Below are 14,193 nucleotides of genomic sequence, written 5' to 3'. Positions count from 1 at the left end.
AACTAACGGTCAATGTTAAACTTAACTGACGGTAGGGGGTTTTTTACAAATAAATCAATTCTCGCTATCTACTTGCAACAAGCCCAAACCTCAAGGGAGGTTTTTAAAAATTACCCATTTTTTTATTTACTATTTATAAATAAAAGATTAAAAAAAGAGTTGAATTCAATTTATCACGAGAAGATAGAATGATTTACAGATTTTAATAGTTTTATTTTCTTTTCACAAAGAGAATAGACGGTGTGGTCTGCGCAGAGATGGGGCCCATCTCGTACGTCCATTTGACGAAAATCTTGTGATTAGAACCGGAGAAGCAATCATGGTGGGACGCGTGGACAATGGCTCGGAGTGAAAGAAAATGGGGCGGCTATTTAAGGGTTGGTGGAGGCTGACGAAAACGAAAGGAAAGACAAAGAAAAGACGGTGTCGTTGTAAAGCGGGGGTGTTTTTTTTTTGGCATGAAAAAGATATGATCATCAAGATTAGTGGGCCCACGTGACGTCTCGTTCATGGGGTCCATGGTTTTTATTTTAAGAGTAATCATATTGGACGGAAAAATTGGATAGTGCACTCAACCAAATAGAATACTGTATGTATAGGTGCTGGTTTACGCTAACATAAATAGAAGACTCTACATATCGGTGCAGATCAATAACCTAACTATAAATTTTTATATAATTTTATTTTATATAAATTAATATGACATAATTAAATTAAATAAAATATTTTTTGTTTCACATAATTTATTTTATTATTTTATATTTTTATGATTTTATCTAACAAATAATTTATGCATCAGTTTATACAAAATAAATTTATATAAGAGTTTGTAACTCTATCATCACTATAACTTAGAAACTGAAATGATAGAAAACTTATGTATCTTTATTATTTTTATCAAAATTATCATTTAAAAGTTATATTTATTACAAATTACTAACTTTTACTTTTTTATTATACCTTTATTTTTCACAATAATTGTGATTTAAAGATAACAATACCTTAATACCAAACAAAACTTCATTCACAATTTTTTTGTTAATTCACGTTGGACAAATCTCAACTATTGATTTAGTGCTTAATAGTCCACACAAACTCAGCCGATTTTTATCCAAACTTGTGCAACCAAAGGACGATGTAATTCATAATTAATAAGGATCATTAACTCTGTCGGGTTTTGTAGCAAAATTATGGCCCAGGGGATTTGGGACATATCTCGCGAGGGTTATGTAGTGTCAAGTGCGTCCAAGCTCTCAAAAACTTCAGGCTAGAAATGGAACGCTGAAAAGTTGAATATGAAGCCCAGGTTCAATGGCTCTATATCAATGATAGTTTTGAAATTGGGGGCATAGAAGCAGATTTTATTTATTTTTTAGCAAAAACGAAGCTAGTCTTTTGTGGCCATCTGTCAACTAAATTTTCTATTTTGTGTTGAAGACAGACTAATTAACTATGAATTACATCATTCTCTAGTTGCACATTCTGTCAACTAATAACATTATTTTGCTCCGAATTAAGGCCTGCATAAGCATGATGCGTATAATTAACTTGTGCAGCAGAAATGAAGGCAGATATTTAAAATTCAAACAGTAATGACCAACTTGCTCTGAACATCGAACTATGGATCAAGTGGAAGCCGAGAATCCAACATTTCATCAAGCGGCATTGGAAGATGAAGCTGAAACTGCGGAAAAAATACATCTGATCTCTTGGATGCTTTCCCTTGATCACTTCCAATACTAACACTCCGAAACTGTACACCTCGTATATTTCTGTGATCTTGATTGTGTAAGCAAGCTCTACAAGGTCAAGGACAAATAAAAAAAAGAAAAAAAAATGTTTACTCTCTTTTTAAAGATCAATGCGTATAAATTAGTAAGCTGTTATATCTCTATAGAATGTGTTGCATAATAATATTCCTCAAAATGGCAACAAACGAATATTACAAGGCATCGGCAACGCCTTTTATCCCATTCATTCTCTGACTCCAGCCCGCTTAACTCTTTTGTGGCTGCATTAACTTTGACATGACAAAATTAAACATCCAGAAACAAGATTAACGTAAATTAAGTCATTCAATCGAGATTCACAATCAAACTTTAACCATCAAAGTTGTTATCACAACATTGGCGATTCTACAAAGTATAAGCCATTAGAGCATTCAAGACAATTGGTGAGAGCGATAAGTTCCTTCAAATCGTTTACTCAAAGCTAAGACAAATCATTCAAAAAAAAAAAACTAATTATTATTGCTTTATTTGATTTTTGGTTAAATCACTAGGACTACATTGTAAATTATCCTCAATTTTTAATTTTTTCCCCATATCTATTCCTTTCTTTTAACATTTAATTTAACATTATTGGTACGTAAGAGCCAGCCATTAATTAATACAGTGGTACGCACTTTCAAGTTTAAATTTGAGGGGTTCACCTTTTTGTACATGTCGCAAGAAATTATTATTTTTAATTATTACAAACTGTCTTACTAATCTTGTTCTTCATTGTACAGACTCCACATGTCCTCAAATGTGCTCACCACTGCCCCATGCGTTCTTTTAACTAAACTTCTAAGGTATGAGCAAACTTTATTTATAAATGAAAAGAGTACACCATATACCAATTATATATGGATGACGTAATAACCAACGCCTCCTGATTCTTGAAAACTAAACCAATCAAACGACAGTACATGAGACAAATAAACCAAGCAAATTAGAAGAAAGAAAAAAAAAAAAGACACCAAGTAAATTAGAAGTATACTTAGAAAATTAAGACTCAGTCAAGGCAGCTGAAATCTGCAATTGTCGACTGACTATCTTCATAGTTGGTCTAGACTCCGGACTCTCATTTAAGCATGAAGACGCAACCTCCACGATTGATCTCAGTTTTTCTTGAACACTGCATGATGGAGCTGGAAGACGCGGGTCCAACATTTCATCAAGTGCTGTATCCGTGTTGAGAGATGAAGATGAAATCGAAGAAAGAAAATCTCTTGGATGCTTCCCTTTGATCACTTCCAACACTAACACTCCAAAACTGTACACATCGCATTTCTCTGTGATCTTCATTGTGTAAGCAAGCTCTGCAAGGTCAAGGACCCAAAAAAAAAAATGTTTACTCTGTTTATGAGATAAATGTGCATAAACTAGTAAGCTTTTACAAGTCTGCTGAATGTACTACATAAATACCTGGTGCAACGTATCCGTATGTGCCTGCAAATTCAGTCCAGTTGGACGAGTCTGGCTTCAGAAACTTAGCGATTCCAAAGTCTGCAACATGAGCTTCATATTCCAAATCCAGCAACAAGTTCTTACTTGATATGTCTCGATGGACAATCGGAGGAAAGCAGTCATGGTGCAAGTAAGACAGAGCATCAGCTACGCCTTTGATCACATTCATTCTCTGAATCCAACCCAGTTCTTGTGCTGCTGCATCACTGCTCAAGATCGCAGCCAAGCTACCCCTTTCAAGAAATTCATAGACCGAAAAAGAGTGTCGGGCATGTGAGCAAAATCCATAAAACTTCACAATGTTTCGATGTCGTATCTCTGTCAAGGCTTGAACTTCGGTCAAGAATTCTTTTTGATCTGCAATCTGATCACATGGGAGTGGTGAGTGAAATTTCTTAACAGCTACGACTTCCCCACATGGTAGCTCAGCTCTATAAACACTTCCGTGTCCACCGTTTCCAATGCAATACTCTGCATCAAAATCATTTGTTGCTCTAACAATTTCATCGTACACGAGTTTCCCTTCGAAATTTAATATAGAAAACAATCCCTGAGGGTTCTGGTTGCTACTCTGTCGATCTCCTGAGTCTGACTTATGCTTTCGGAGAATGAAAATTGCTATCAACGCCATTGAAACAAATAGTGCTCCTAAAACAGGGAACACTAGTGCAAACCACTTGGCTCCAGAATTTTGCTTGTGTGTCGAGAAAACTTTGCATGGTTGCATTCCTTTCACACTTCCACACAATTCCTTATTCCCCTCTAACGCTTCCACTGGGGCATTCCGAAATGCTGTGCTATTTGGAACTGGGCCTTGCAATTGATTATCAGAAATGTCAATGACTGATAGACCGTGCATTCCCTCAAAGCAATTTGGAATCGAACCGGAGAGATTATTGTGGGAGAGATTCAACTTTTCCAAGCTTTTCAAACTGCATATTTGAAATGGTATCTCTCCTCCAAAGAGGTTATGACTTGCATCTAATTCTGAAAGTTGAACTAGCTTCTCCAATTCCTTTGGCAATTCTTGGACAAACTGGTTGTTGCTTAAGCCCAAGTAGTACAATTTCAGCAAGTTGCCGAGACTTTCTGGTACTGAATTGTTGAACTTATTAGCAGAAAAGTCGAGGTATTCAAGTTCAATGAGTGAGCCGATTTCGGTAGGTAGACGCCCTGTCAGTTGATTCCCTCTCAAAATGAGCTTGGTTAGAGAATTTAACTTTCCCAGTTCCTTTGGAATCTCCCCAACTATATGATTCAATGAAAGATCAAGTGCTTGTAGTTGATACGAGTTTCCAATCTCACGCGGTATACCTCCAGTAATGTTATTCATCGAAACATTGAGAGTGCCTAATTTTGGGCATTTCCCCCAATTAAATGAGATTTCACCGTAAAAATTATTGCGGCTGAGATCTATAAAAGTCAAGTTAGGATAAGTGCCCAAAGCTTCTGATATATTTCCAGTAAGGTTGTTTCCATTAAAGCGTACTCGGAATAAGCTTGTGCAATTTCTCAAGCTTTTAGGGATTGTTCCTTGAAAATGGTTTTCAGAAACAGTAAAATACTGTAATGCTCCACCTCGACAAACATTGTGCGGTAAATAACTTGTAAAATGATTGAAATCCAATACTAGATAGGTTAACATTGAATTCCCAAGGGAGGGAGGAATGGAACCGGATAGGCTGTTATTAAGGAGGTATAATTCTTTTAGGTTGGTCAAATTACCAACAAATGGCGGAAGAGAACCATAGAGCTTATTTTTGGCTAGAAGTAAAGATGATAAACTTGTTACATTACCTAAGGAATATGGGATGTAACCAGTGAGTTGGTTAATGCTCAACTGTAAGTCAATGAGCTTCAAGTTTCCTAAACTTGACGGAATAGAACCAATGAGTAAATTTTTATAAAGGTACAATCGAGCCAAGTTACTCAAGTTACCAAAAGAAAGAGGAATTGAACCACCAAGTTGATTATCACTCAAATCTAATTCAAAAAGAAATTTCAAGTTTCCAATGTTCATAGGAATAGAACCAGAAAGTGAATTATTACTAATATACAATCGAATGATATTGCTCAAGTTACCCACAAAAAGAGGAAGCGACCCGTTTAAATGGTTAGCATATAAGAAAAGCTCCTCGATAGAACTTAACTGACAAACTTCTGGTGGAATTGAGCCATCTAATTGATTGAATTGAAAACCAAGGATCTTCAAATGAGTCAGAAGACCAACCTCCGCTGGAATTTTTCCGGAAAACTGATTGGAATCTAAAGAAATGTAGCTGAGTTTCGAAAGGTTACCAATTTGAGATGGGATGGTACCAAACAATCCATTATGACTGAGATCAAGAAGCACAAGTTGAGGAAACGATGAGAATGACAAATCACGAAGCGTACCACTTAATCCCGTATTTCTGAGGCTGATGTTGGTGACTCTTCCAGCGTCATCGCAACTGATTCCATACCAAGCACACGGGCTTATTTTGGACGAAACATTGGTGGTGGCGTTAGTCCAGGAAGGAAGGAGAGATTGGTTATGGCTTTGAAGGCTGGCTTTCCATTTGAGAAGAGCATCAGCTTCTTCATTAGATTCTGAAGAAACAGTTATTAAAAAACTTAACACAAAAAATAGGATCAACAAAACAAGTGAAGGAACTACTGTACTGAGGGTTGGTGACCCCATTGATATTACAAAAACAGAATCAAATAAATAAAGTTAAACCGAAGTGTCATTGAAATTCAAAAGATCTTTTGATGACTCTTAGCTTTTGGAAAACATACAAAGGTGCAGAAAACAAGCATGCTGGACGCCAAATTTATAGAAGCCACACACAAGTGCAATTGAGAGGTCAACAAGTCGATGTGTCAAGTTGGGAAGATTTTTCCAATGTTTCATAAGGTGGAAAAGTTTTCCAAGATTAGAATGTTTTTTACATAGTAGTCTGAATACTATTGCTCTGAAATTATCCAAAAAATGGTTCCTTTGGTTGCAGTTCAGTAAATCAATCACCGTTTGAGCCGTATGTCAGGTTCTTCTACGTCGATATGCAACTTTTAGTCGTCCATCTACTACTTTTTGGTTAGTTATTTTGATTATAAAATAAGAAGCAATCAATTAAAAATATAATATAAAATTAAATGTTTTCTTATTAATTTGTGTTCTAGATTAATTTAATTTATAGTTTAATTTTTTTTATTATATTTACTGTTAATATTAACATTTTAACACTAAAGTCCAATGGGTGTACTTGTCCAAATAAAAAAAACATGTAATTTCTTTCCCTTTAATTTTTTTTGTAAAGCCAAACAATAGAAATCAATTTCTCATTACCCCTCCACTCCTCTCCATTTTTTCCCCCTCCTCTCCTACTCTTTCTTAAAACTAAAGACTGGCTGAAGGTACAGTTCTAAACACACGCACACACCACATCATCGTCATCATCTTCTTCTTCTTTTAAAAGGTGGATATGATAAACGCGAAGATCCGCAAGATGCCCAAAATCAGCCACTGAAGGAGGCTTGTGAAATGATGAAATTACTAACTGTAAAGTATTATTACTATTATAATAATAGTTATTTATAGTATTATTAGATTATCATTATTATTATTATTATGGTTATTAATATCATTATTTTTCGTTATTATTATTGTTGTTGTTGTTATTTTCATTATTATTATATTTATCATTATCATTATGGTGATGATGATGATGATTATTATTATTATTTTAAAATTATTATTATTATTAGAATAATGACAATAACTTAAAATAATATTTTAATTGAGGACAAAAAATGAAATTATGAAATGTGTGTTGGGAAAAATGGTGAATTCAAGGAATGCAAGCTTGATTCTCAATCCCATGCGAATCAAATTTCTTTTCCTTGACTAAAAAATATGTGGATATTACATATTTTATTCCGATTCTCCATTCCATTTTAACAAGTAAAAAATATCAATCATTCCCACTGTGAATTTTGATTTTCCAATTTCACAAGTAAACACACCATAAATTTTAATTTTTAGATTCTCATATTATAACAATTTTAAAAAAAAAAATCCATGCCCAAGGTTGGGGTTGAATTATGAAAATAGAATAAACATTTTTGGTCTAGATTAATGGACAAATTAATTGACTAAGTAACGTTTATTTGGATCCTAACAGCAACTGATCAAACTTGCTTACTGGGCATTTATCTCCTCAAAACTATGGCGGAGAGAGAATGGAAAGTCTAAATATTTTTTGCCATCAAATATTTTTTTTTCCATCAAATGTACCTTTTGATTAAGATATTACAATGGTTGAGACAGAGAGACTTTAAAAGTTGAATTACAATTTCTTTTTATATTCATATCGACCAGTTTCACACAGAGCTAGTTAAGATCACATTTGTGATAATCACGAATCACTCTGCTTCGACACACTTGCCCATCAGCACCTTTTATACCTGACTCGGCTAATAAAGGATGTTATTATTATTATTATTATTATTTGATGAGAAAATGCAAAGGATGTTATGTTAGTTCGTAAAGAAACTCAGAAACTTCATCGTAACGAACTCAAATGCTGAACTTAGAAGTACAAATCTTATATTACATTTAAAAAAAAAGCTATTTTTGATGCTTCTATTAATTGTGATTGATAACGCAAAGCTACTGAGCAGTGGCGGTGCCAGAAATTAAACTTAGCAGGGGCTAAGTATAAATAATATTGTAATTTGAAAAATGTCAATAAATAACAAGTATCAAAAATAAAAATTCATTAATATATTCAATACATTTATAATTGATCTCGACGTGTTTTCATATGTTAAAAACGTTAAAAAATAAACTTATCATCAAGAATACAAAATTAATCTTTTTCTACATGTGTAATAATAATATTACTCAATTATTAATCTCTAATCTAATTTCATAGACGATTTTTCACAAAATTCATAGTTGAAAATGCCTTTTACTACTGTAGTTATGACAACAAGTAAATTTAATACTAATGTTATCAATAAACAAATTAATGAACATAATTTATCTTTTTTAGTATCAACTATTTTTCTTGTTAACCTATCAATCTCTTTCAATTTTGAAAATTTGTTATTAGAACCCACCTATGTAATATAAACATCAAATTGAATTTTAAGTGTCATAAGATTTATTGAAGTAAAATCATTTTAATAAACGCAATAAGATAAAATAATTTCTTTTTTTCTTTGTGTGAGGAGAGTTAGCGTGCAACAAATCTCAAAATAACAATATCTTTGTGGGTTGGAAGTTAAAGATAAATACTTAATATTTTGATTATTTGTTTAATTTTAATAAGGAATTTTATAATAAATGAGACAAATATAAAATTAAATTTGTAATTTTGAAAGTTAGGGGGGCTCTAGTCCTAACGTGGCACCGCCTATGCTACTGAGGATTCCTAGACAAAACATGGACTCGCAAAGCGGGTTCTTGTAAATCAAGCTACTTCAAACATTTGGTTTCCATCAAATAAACAGCAGGATGATGTTTTATTTTTTTATTTTTTTATCAGTAGCATACTATATTGGAACTTGTATATCTGATTGAAACTTTTCATTAGCGCAGACGTTATTACTTATAAATTATGGCAAAAAAAAAAAGCAGTAAGTTAGCTCATTTTTATACAAATAAAATCACTTCACGTAAAGTTCTCCTTAAATAAACAATATATTTAAAAAGTTGGGAAACAAAGTTTATGTCACTTCTTGATATAAAAATTATTGATTTTACCTTATAAGAGTGTGGCCTCAGGATAAAATGGTGTGGTCCCAGTCTAATTCGAATTTATTCTGTCACTAAATGTTTCATATGTATGAATCAGACTCCCAATAGATATACCCAGATTGTATAATACATACGCCACCAGCGTACAGGACTTTAAAAAAATAAAAAAATAAAAAAAAGTCAGAATTCAGAGACTGTAATAAAACTCAACATAAGAGGCTCCATTATTATTGGTGGTTCATAAAATTACGACTGTCATTTTTGAGTTCTCATTAGCAACTGGCCAATTTAAAAGGCAATAGAAAAATTATAATGCTTTGGCGTACAACTATTGCGGACTGCATTAACTTTTGTGGGGCAACTGATGGAGTCAGTCCACACGGTGTTCAATCTAACAAATTCTCAGCACGTTTTCAAGCGTTGATAAGACGGATAAGCTTCCCGTGATTTGCACCATTTTTGTACTTGTGTAGACTTTTTGGGATTGACTACGTTGACATTAAATCTATTTGCAGAGGTATATGCCTGTAAATTGAGTAATCTAATTTTTGAAGGTATATGCCTGTAAATTGATTCCTTTCCCCCTAAAAAATGAGTTCCGTTAGATTAATTAACTTTCAAAGTATGTTTTTATGTACCGAATATTGGCTAAAATATAGACCGTTTTCACTTCGACTATGAACTACATAACACAATGTTCGTCCGTGCCCAAAGTCTAAATGGTTAAAGGCTAAAGATTATGGTTTTAATTTCAGGAAAAATCATTGGAGTTATTAGGAGGAATCCACGAGTAGCTTTTTCCACACGAGCCAAAATTATATAGAATCTAGACTAGCAATTGAGAGGTGTATGAGTCGATGCTTGATCAAGTAGGGAAGAGTTTTCCCAATTGCTTAAGGCAAAAGTCTTAAAAGACATCTACAATTTTAAAATTACCCAAACAAAACGTTCACTTGTTGCAAGCAATTCTGTCAAAATAATCTTTGTATTGATAGCCACTCCCCTTCCAACTACAATTAAAGTCCATGGCAAGTCGTCCCACAAAATAGGATAAACATTTGTGATCAAAATTAATGGAAAGACTTGACTAATTTACGTATCTTTGGATCCAATCATTGATTGATCAAACTTTTGTTCACTGGGCATTTGCTTCCCCGAAAATTACGCCAGAGAGAGGATGGAAATTCTAAATATTTTGGGGTTGGCTTATCCATACCCTTCTTTTTTGTCATCAAATTAATGTGCATTGATTAAGATATTAAAATGAGTGAGACAGAGAGACTTTAAATGTTGAATTATAATTTCTATTCACCTTCGTATCGACCAATTTAATAGACGAGACTGTATTGAATTTGTCGGGACTAGCTAGCTTTCCTATTTACTAACATTGTTACCATAATTTTGATTTGCACCTTGTAACAGTTTCATCATATTGAATGCTTGTAATTAATATTGGAAGAATGCATATAACACTTCGAGCTTAATTTTCAAATTAATTTACTTATCTGTAATCAAGTAATGATGAATTAAGCATAGAGCAAAGAATAAACATACTTTGGTAATAAATCCATGCTTAATTTTAAACTATAAAATTTGCAAACAATCATTTCAAATCTCAATACTGTCATAATAATTTCCTTGGAAAAAAGAAATGACAAATATGCAGTAATCTTCATTGTGTGAGCAAGTTCTGCAAGGTGAAAGACAAATATGATCAACGGATTTCGGAAGAGAGTATTATTTATACAGAGTATTAACAAGATTACAAACATTATCTTGCACTCAGAGCTAGCAAAGATCACTGGTGTGATGATCTCAAATCACTCTGCCCATCAGCACCTTAATTTTATACTTGACTCAGCTAATAAAGGATGCTATTTTACTTGATTACGAAACTCAGAAACTTCATCATAACGAACTGAAATGCTGAATTTAGTAAGTACAAATCTTTATTACATCAAAACAAATTTTCTTTTTGATGCTTATATTAATTATTACAACGCATGGCTACTGAGGCTACCTAGGCAAAGCATGGGCTCGCCGATCGGGTTCTTGTAAATCAAGTCACTTTGAACATTTGGTTTCCATCAAATAAACAGTAAGATGACGTTTTATTTTTTTTTCAATTTTTTTGTGTTTATCACTGGCATACTATGTTGGAACTCGAATATGTAAGTGAAAATTTTCGTTAGTTCAGACGTCATTACTTAAAAATTTTAGCCCGAAAAAAAAAACAGTAAGTTAGCTCAGTTTTATATAAATTAAATCACTTCATGTAAAGTTCTCTTTAAATTAATAATATAAGTAAAAAGTTGGGAAACAAGTTCTATGTCACTCATGATATAAAAAATTATTGATTTTACATTGTAAGAGTGTGGGCTCAGGATAAAAAGTTATGGTCCCAAGATAAGTTATTGTCAATGATCCTTGCACCACCAAAAAGAGAACCGAATTAATTTTTATAAAAAATTACAGTCTAACTCTTTAAATTTATTCTGTCACTAAATGCTTTATATGTATGATCAGAGACTGTAATAAAACTCAACATAAGAACCTCCATTATCATTGATGGCTGACAGTGAGGATCTAATGCTCAATGTTTTTCCGGGAAGATTCTTCAATTCTCTCTCTCTTTCTCTCTTTTTTTATTTATTTATATAATGCAAGGACATGAAAAGCATATCGGAAATATAATAAAAAAATATATGTGATTGTTAATACTTATTTCTTTTCTATGTGAACTGAACCAAGTGCGGTAGATGGAAGTCATTTGCACACATAATAAACCAAAATGTGAAATGGGACAATTGGAAAATGAGATTTCCGAATTCCACTGCGATGCTTAAGTTAGCAAAGATGTAGAACTGTTGTAAAGGTATCGACTTTGTTTTGAATTATTATTATTTTTTTCCTTGCTCTCCTATCGTTTCCTCCTCATATACCTTTTGTATTTTGAAGGGGTGGAGTGTTTCTAGGGGTATGGGGATCGTGCCCACAAGCTTTTTCTAAACAACCATTTGAGAGGCGTATGAGTCAAAGCCTGATCAAGTAGGGAAGAGTTTTCCCCCATTGCTTAAGGAAAAAATTTTCAAAGACATCTACGATGTTAAAATTATCCAAACAAAAGGTTCACTTGTTGCATGCGGTTCTGTTAAAAAAATCTTTGTATTGATAGCTATTCTCCTTCGAACTACAATTAAAGTCCATAAGTCGTCCCAGAACATAGAATAAACATTTGTGACCAAGATTAATGGACGAATTGACTAATTAACGTTTCTTTCGATCCTAACGGATCAAATTAACTTGTTTGCTGGGCATTTTGTCTCCCCGAACATTATGCCAGAGAAAGAGCGGAAAGACTAAATATTTTGGGGTTGGCTTTTCCAATACCCTTCTTTTTTTGTCATCAAATGTACATACTTTGTTTAAGTTATCAAAATGTTCGAGACAAATTAAAGAGACTTTAGAAGTTGAATTACAATGTCTTTTCATATTCATATCAACCAACTTAACAAACAAAACTAAGTTTAATTTCTCGATCCTAGCCAAATTTCCGGTATACTAACATTGTGACCGTAATTCTAATTTGGACCATGTAACAATTTGATCATATTCATTTAGAGGGAATGCTTATAATTAACATTAAAAAAATGGATACAACACTTTGAGCATAATTTGCAAATTAATTTGCTTATTTGAGAGAAAGTCATGCAGAATTAAGCGTAAAAAGCAAAGAATAAATTTATACTTTGACAATAAAATCATGCTCAAGACTATAAAACTTTTAGTAACTACCCTGAAGGAAAAAGGAAGGCAAATATTCAGTATGTTTAAGCAAGCTGTGCAAGGTGAAAGACAAATTTGATTAATCGATTTCAGAAGAGAGTAAAGTTATATATAGAGAGTATTAACAAGATTACAAGGATGATCTTTTCACTCCGAGCTAGTAAAGATCACTGGTGTGATAATCACAAATCACTCTGCTTTGACACACCTGCCCATCAGCACCTTTTATACTTGACTCCGCCAATAAAGGATGTTATCTAGGTGATTAAGAAACTCAGAAACTTCATCATAACGAACTCAAATGCTGAATTTAAAAGAACGCACAAATCTTTGTTACATCAAGCTATTTTTTATGCTTCTATGAATTGTGGTACCTTAAGCCGACTGAGGCTTCCTAGAGAAACCATGGACTCGCGAACCGGGTTCTTGTAAATTAATCAAGCCACTTTAAACGTTTCCTTTCTATCAATTGTAGCCAGGTTGCCTTGATCAATTTTCTAGGACTTCTCCAATGTCCTGTAGAACTCGAGCACGATAGAAAAAAAAAGGATTTGTAACCCTAAGTTTATTAGACTTTTAAAGATCTAATGGCAAATGATATATCAAAATATGAGTAGTCTAGATTGAGTTTTTCTCATACTTAATGCCACAATTAATTGTTTATATTTTCGTTTACATCCTAACTCTACCAAAATTGTTCATCCTTCACTAAATTTGTTATTAATTCCTTTCATTTATTTATAGACAAACCTAAAATTCTTAATAAACGTTAAAAATATGAATTGTTAGTTAATGATTAAAAACGGTCAGAGAACTTATCTGGAAAATACTAATCATTAGTTATTACAACAAGAACTACATTTTAAAAGGAAGAGATCACCTAGTATGGAAGTCGTAATAACCTACACAATTATCAACCACTGCTACATGAGACTAAATAAATCAAACGAACTTGATGCTGAAAAACAAGGAGGATTCCCACATGAAATAAATAATAAAAATATACATCTAAATTACAAGATATTTAAATGTATTATTATTTGTAATACATTCTTTTATTATTGCCAATAACATATTTTATATTATTAACAAAAAAAAATTTGGTACTGCTTATTATTTGAATCAATGTAAATGGAAGTTAATTAAATATAAATAAAAATTTCTATAATTTTTTAATTTATGTAATATATGTATCATTAAATAATTCAATTAGAATAAGTTGTTTTACCTATAATATTGTTATCTTAGTAATAATTAATTTAATTTGTCTCTAGGCCCTGACTGAATAGTATCATGGGGAGGTAAAGGATAAAAAATAATTTTGATTTTGTCCCACCCTCAACCTTTTTTTTTTAATAATTTTAATTAATTAGTTAAATTATTGATTGCTTTTCCCAACTTATCCTGTTGGAGGTACGGTTCCAATAGATATGT

The 14,193-nt window shown here is 32.6% G+C and overlaps 1 protein-coding gene across 1 annotated transcript; it reads right to left on the bottom strand.

Annotated features, from left to right (window-relative positions):
* Nucleotides 1–2,768: 2,768 nt before the first annotated feature.
* LOC18048099 (MDIS1-interacting receptor like kinase 2) lies at nucleotides 2,769–5,910 on the bottom strand. The gene is made up of 2 exons (XM_024187287.1): nucleotides 3,189–5,910; nucleotides 2,769–3,082 (listed from the first exon to the last, which is right to left on the bottom strand). The coding sequence occupies exons 1-2, from the start codon at nucleotides 5,908–5,910 to the stop codon at nucleotides 2,769–2,771; spliced, it is 3,036 nt and encodes a 1,011-aa protein (XP_024043055.1).
* Nucleotides 5,911–14,193: the final 8,283 nt, after the last annotated feature.

The sequence above is a fragment of the Citrus clementina genome, unplaced genomic scaffold (assembly GCF_000493195.1).
Source record: "Citrus clementina cultivar Clemenules unplaced genomic scaffold, Citrus_clementina_v1.0 scaffold_3, whole genome shotgun sequence".
NCBI lineage: Eukaryota > Viridiplantae > Streptophyta > Magnoliopsida > Sapindales > Rutaceae > Citrus > Citrus x clementina.
Note: the sequence above shows the minus strand (reverse complement) of the source record. Positions and strands in the feature narration are given on the sequence as shown.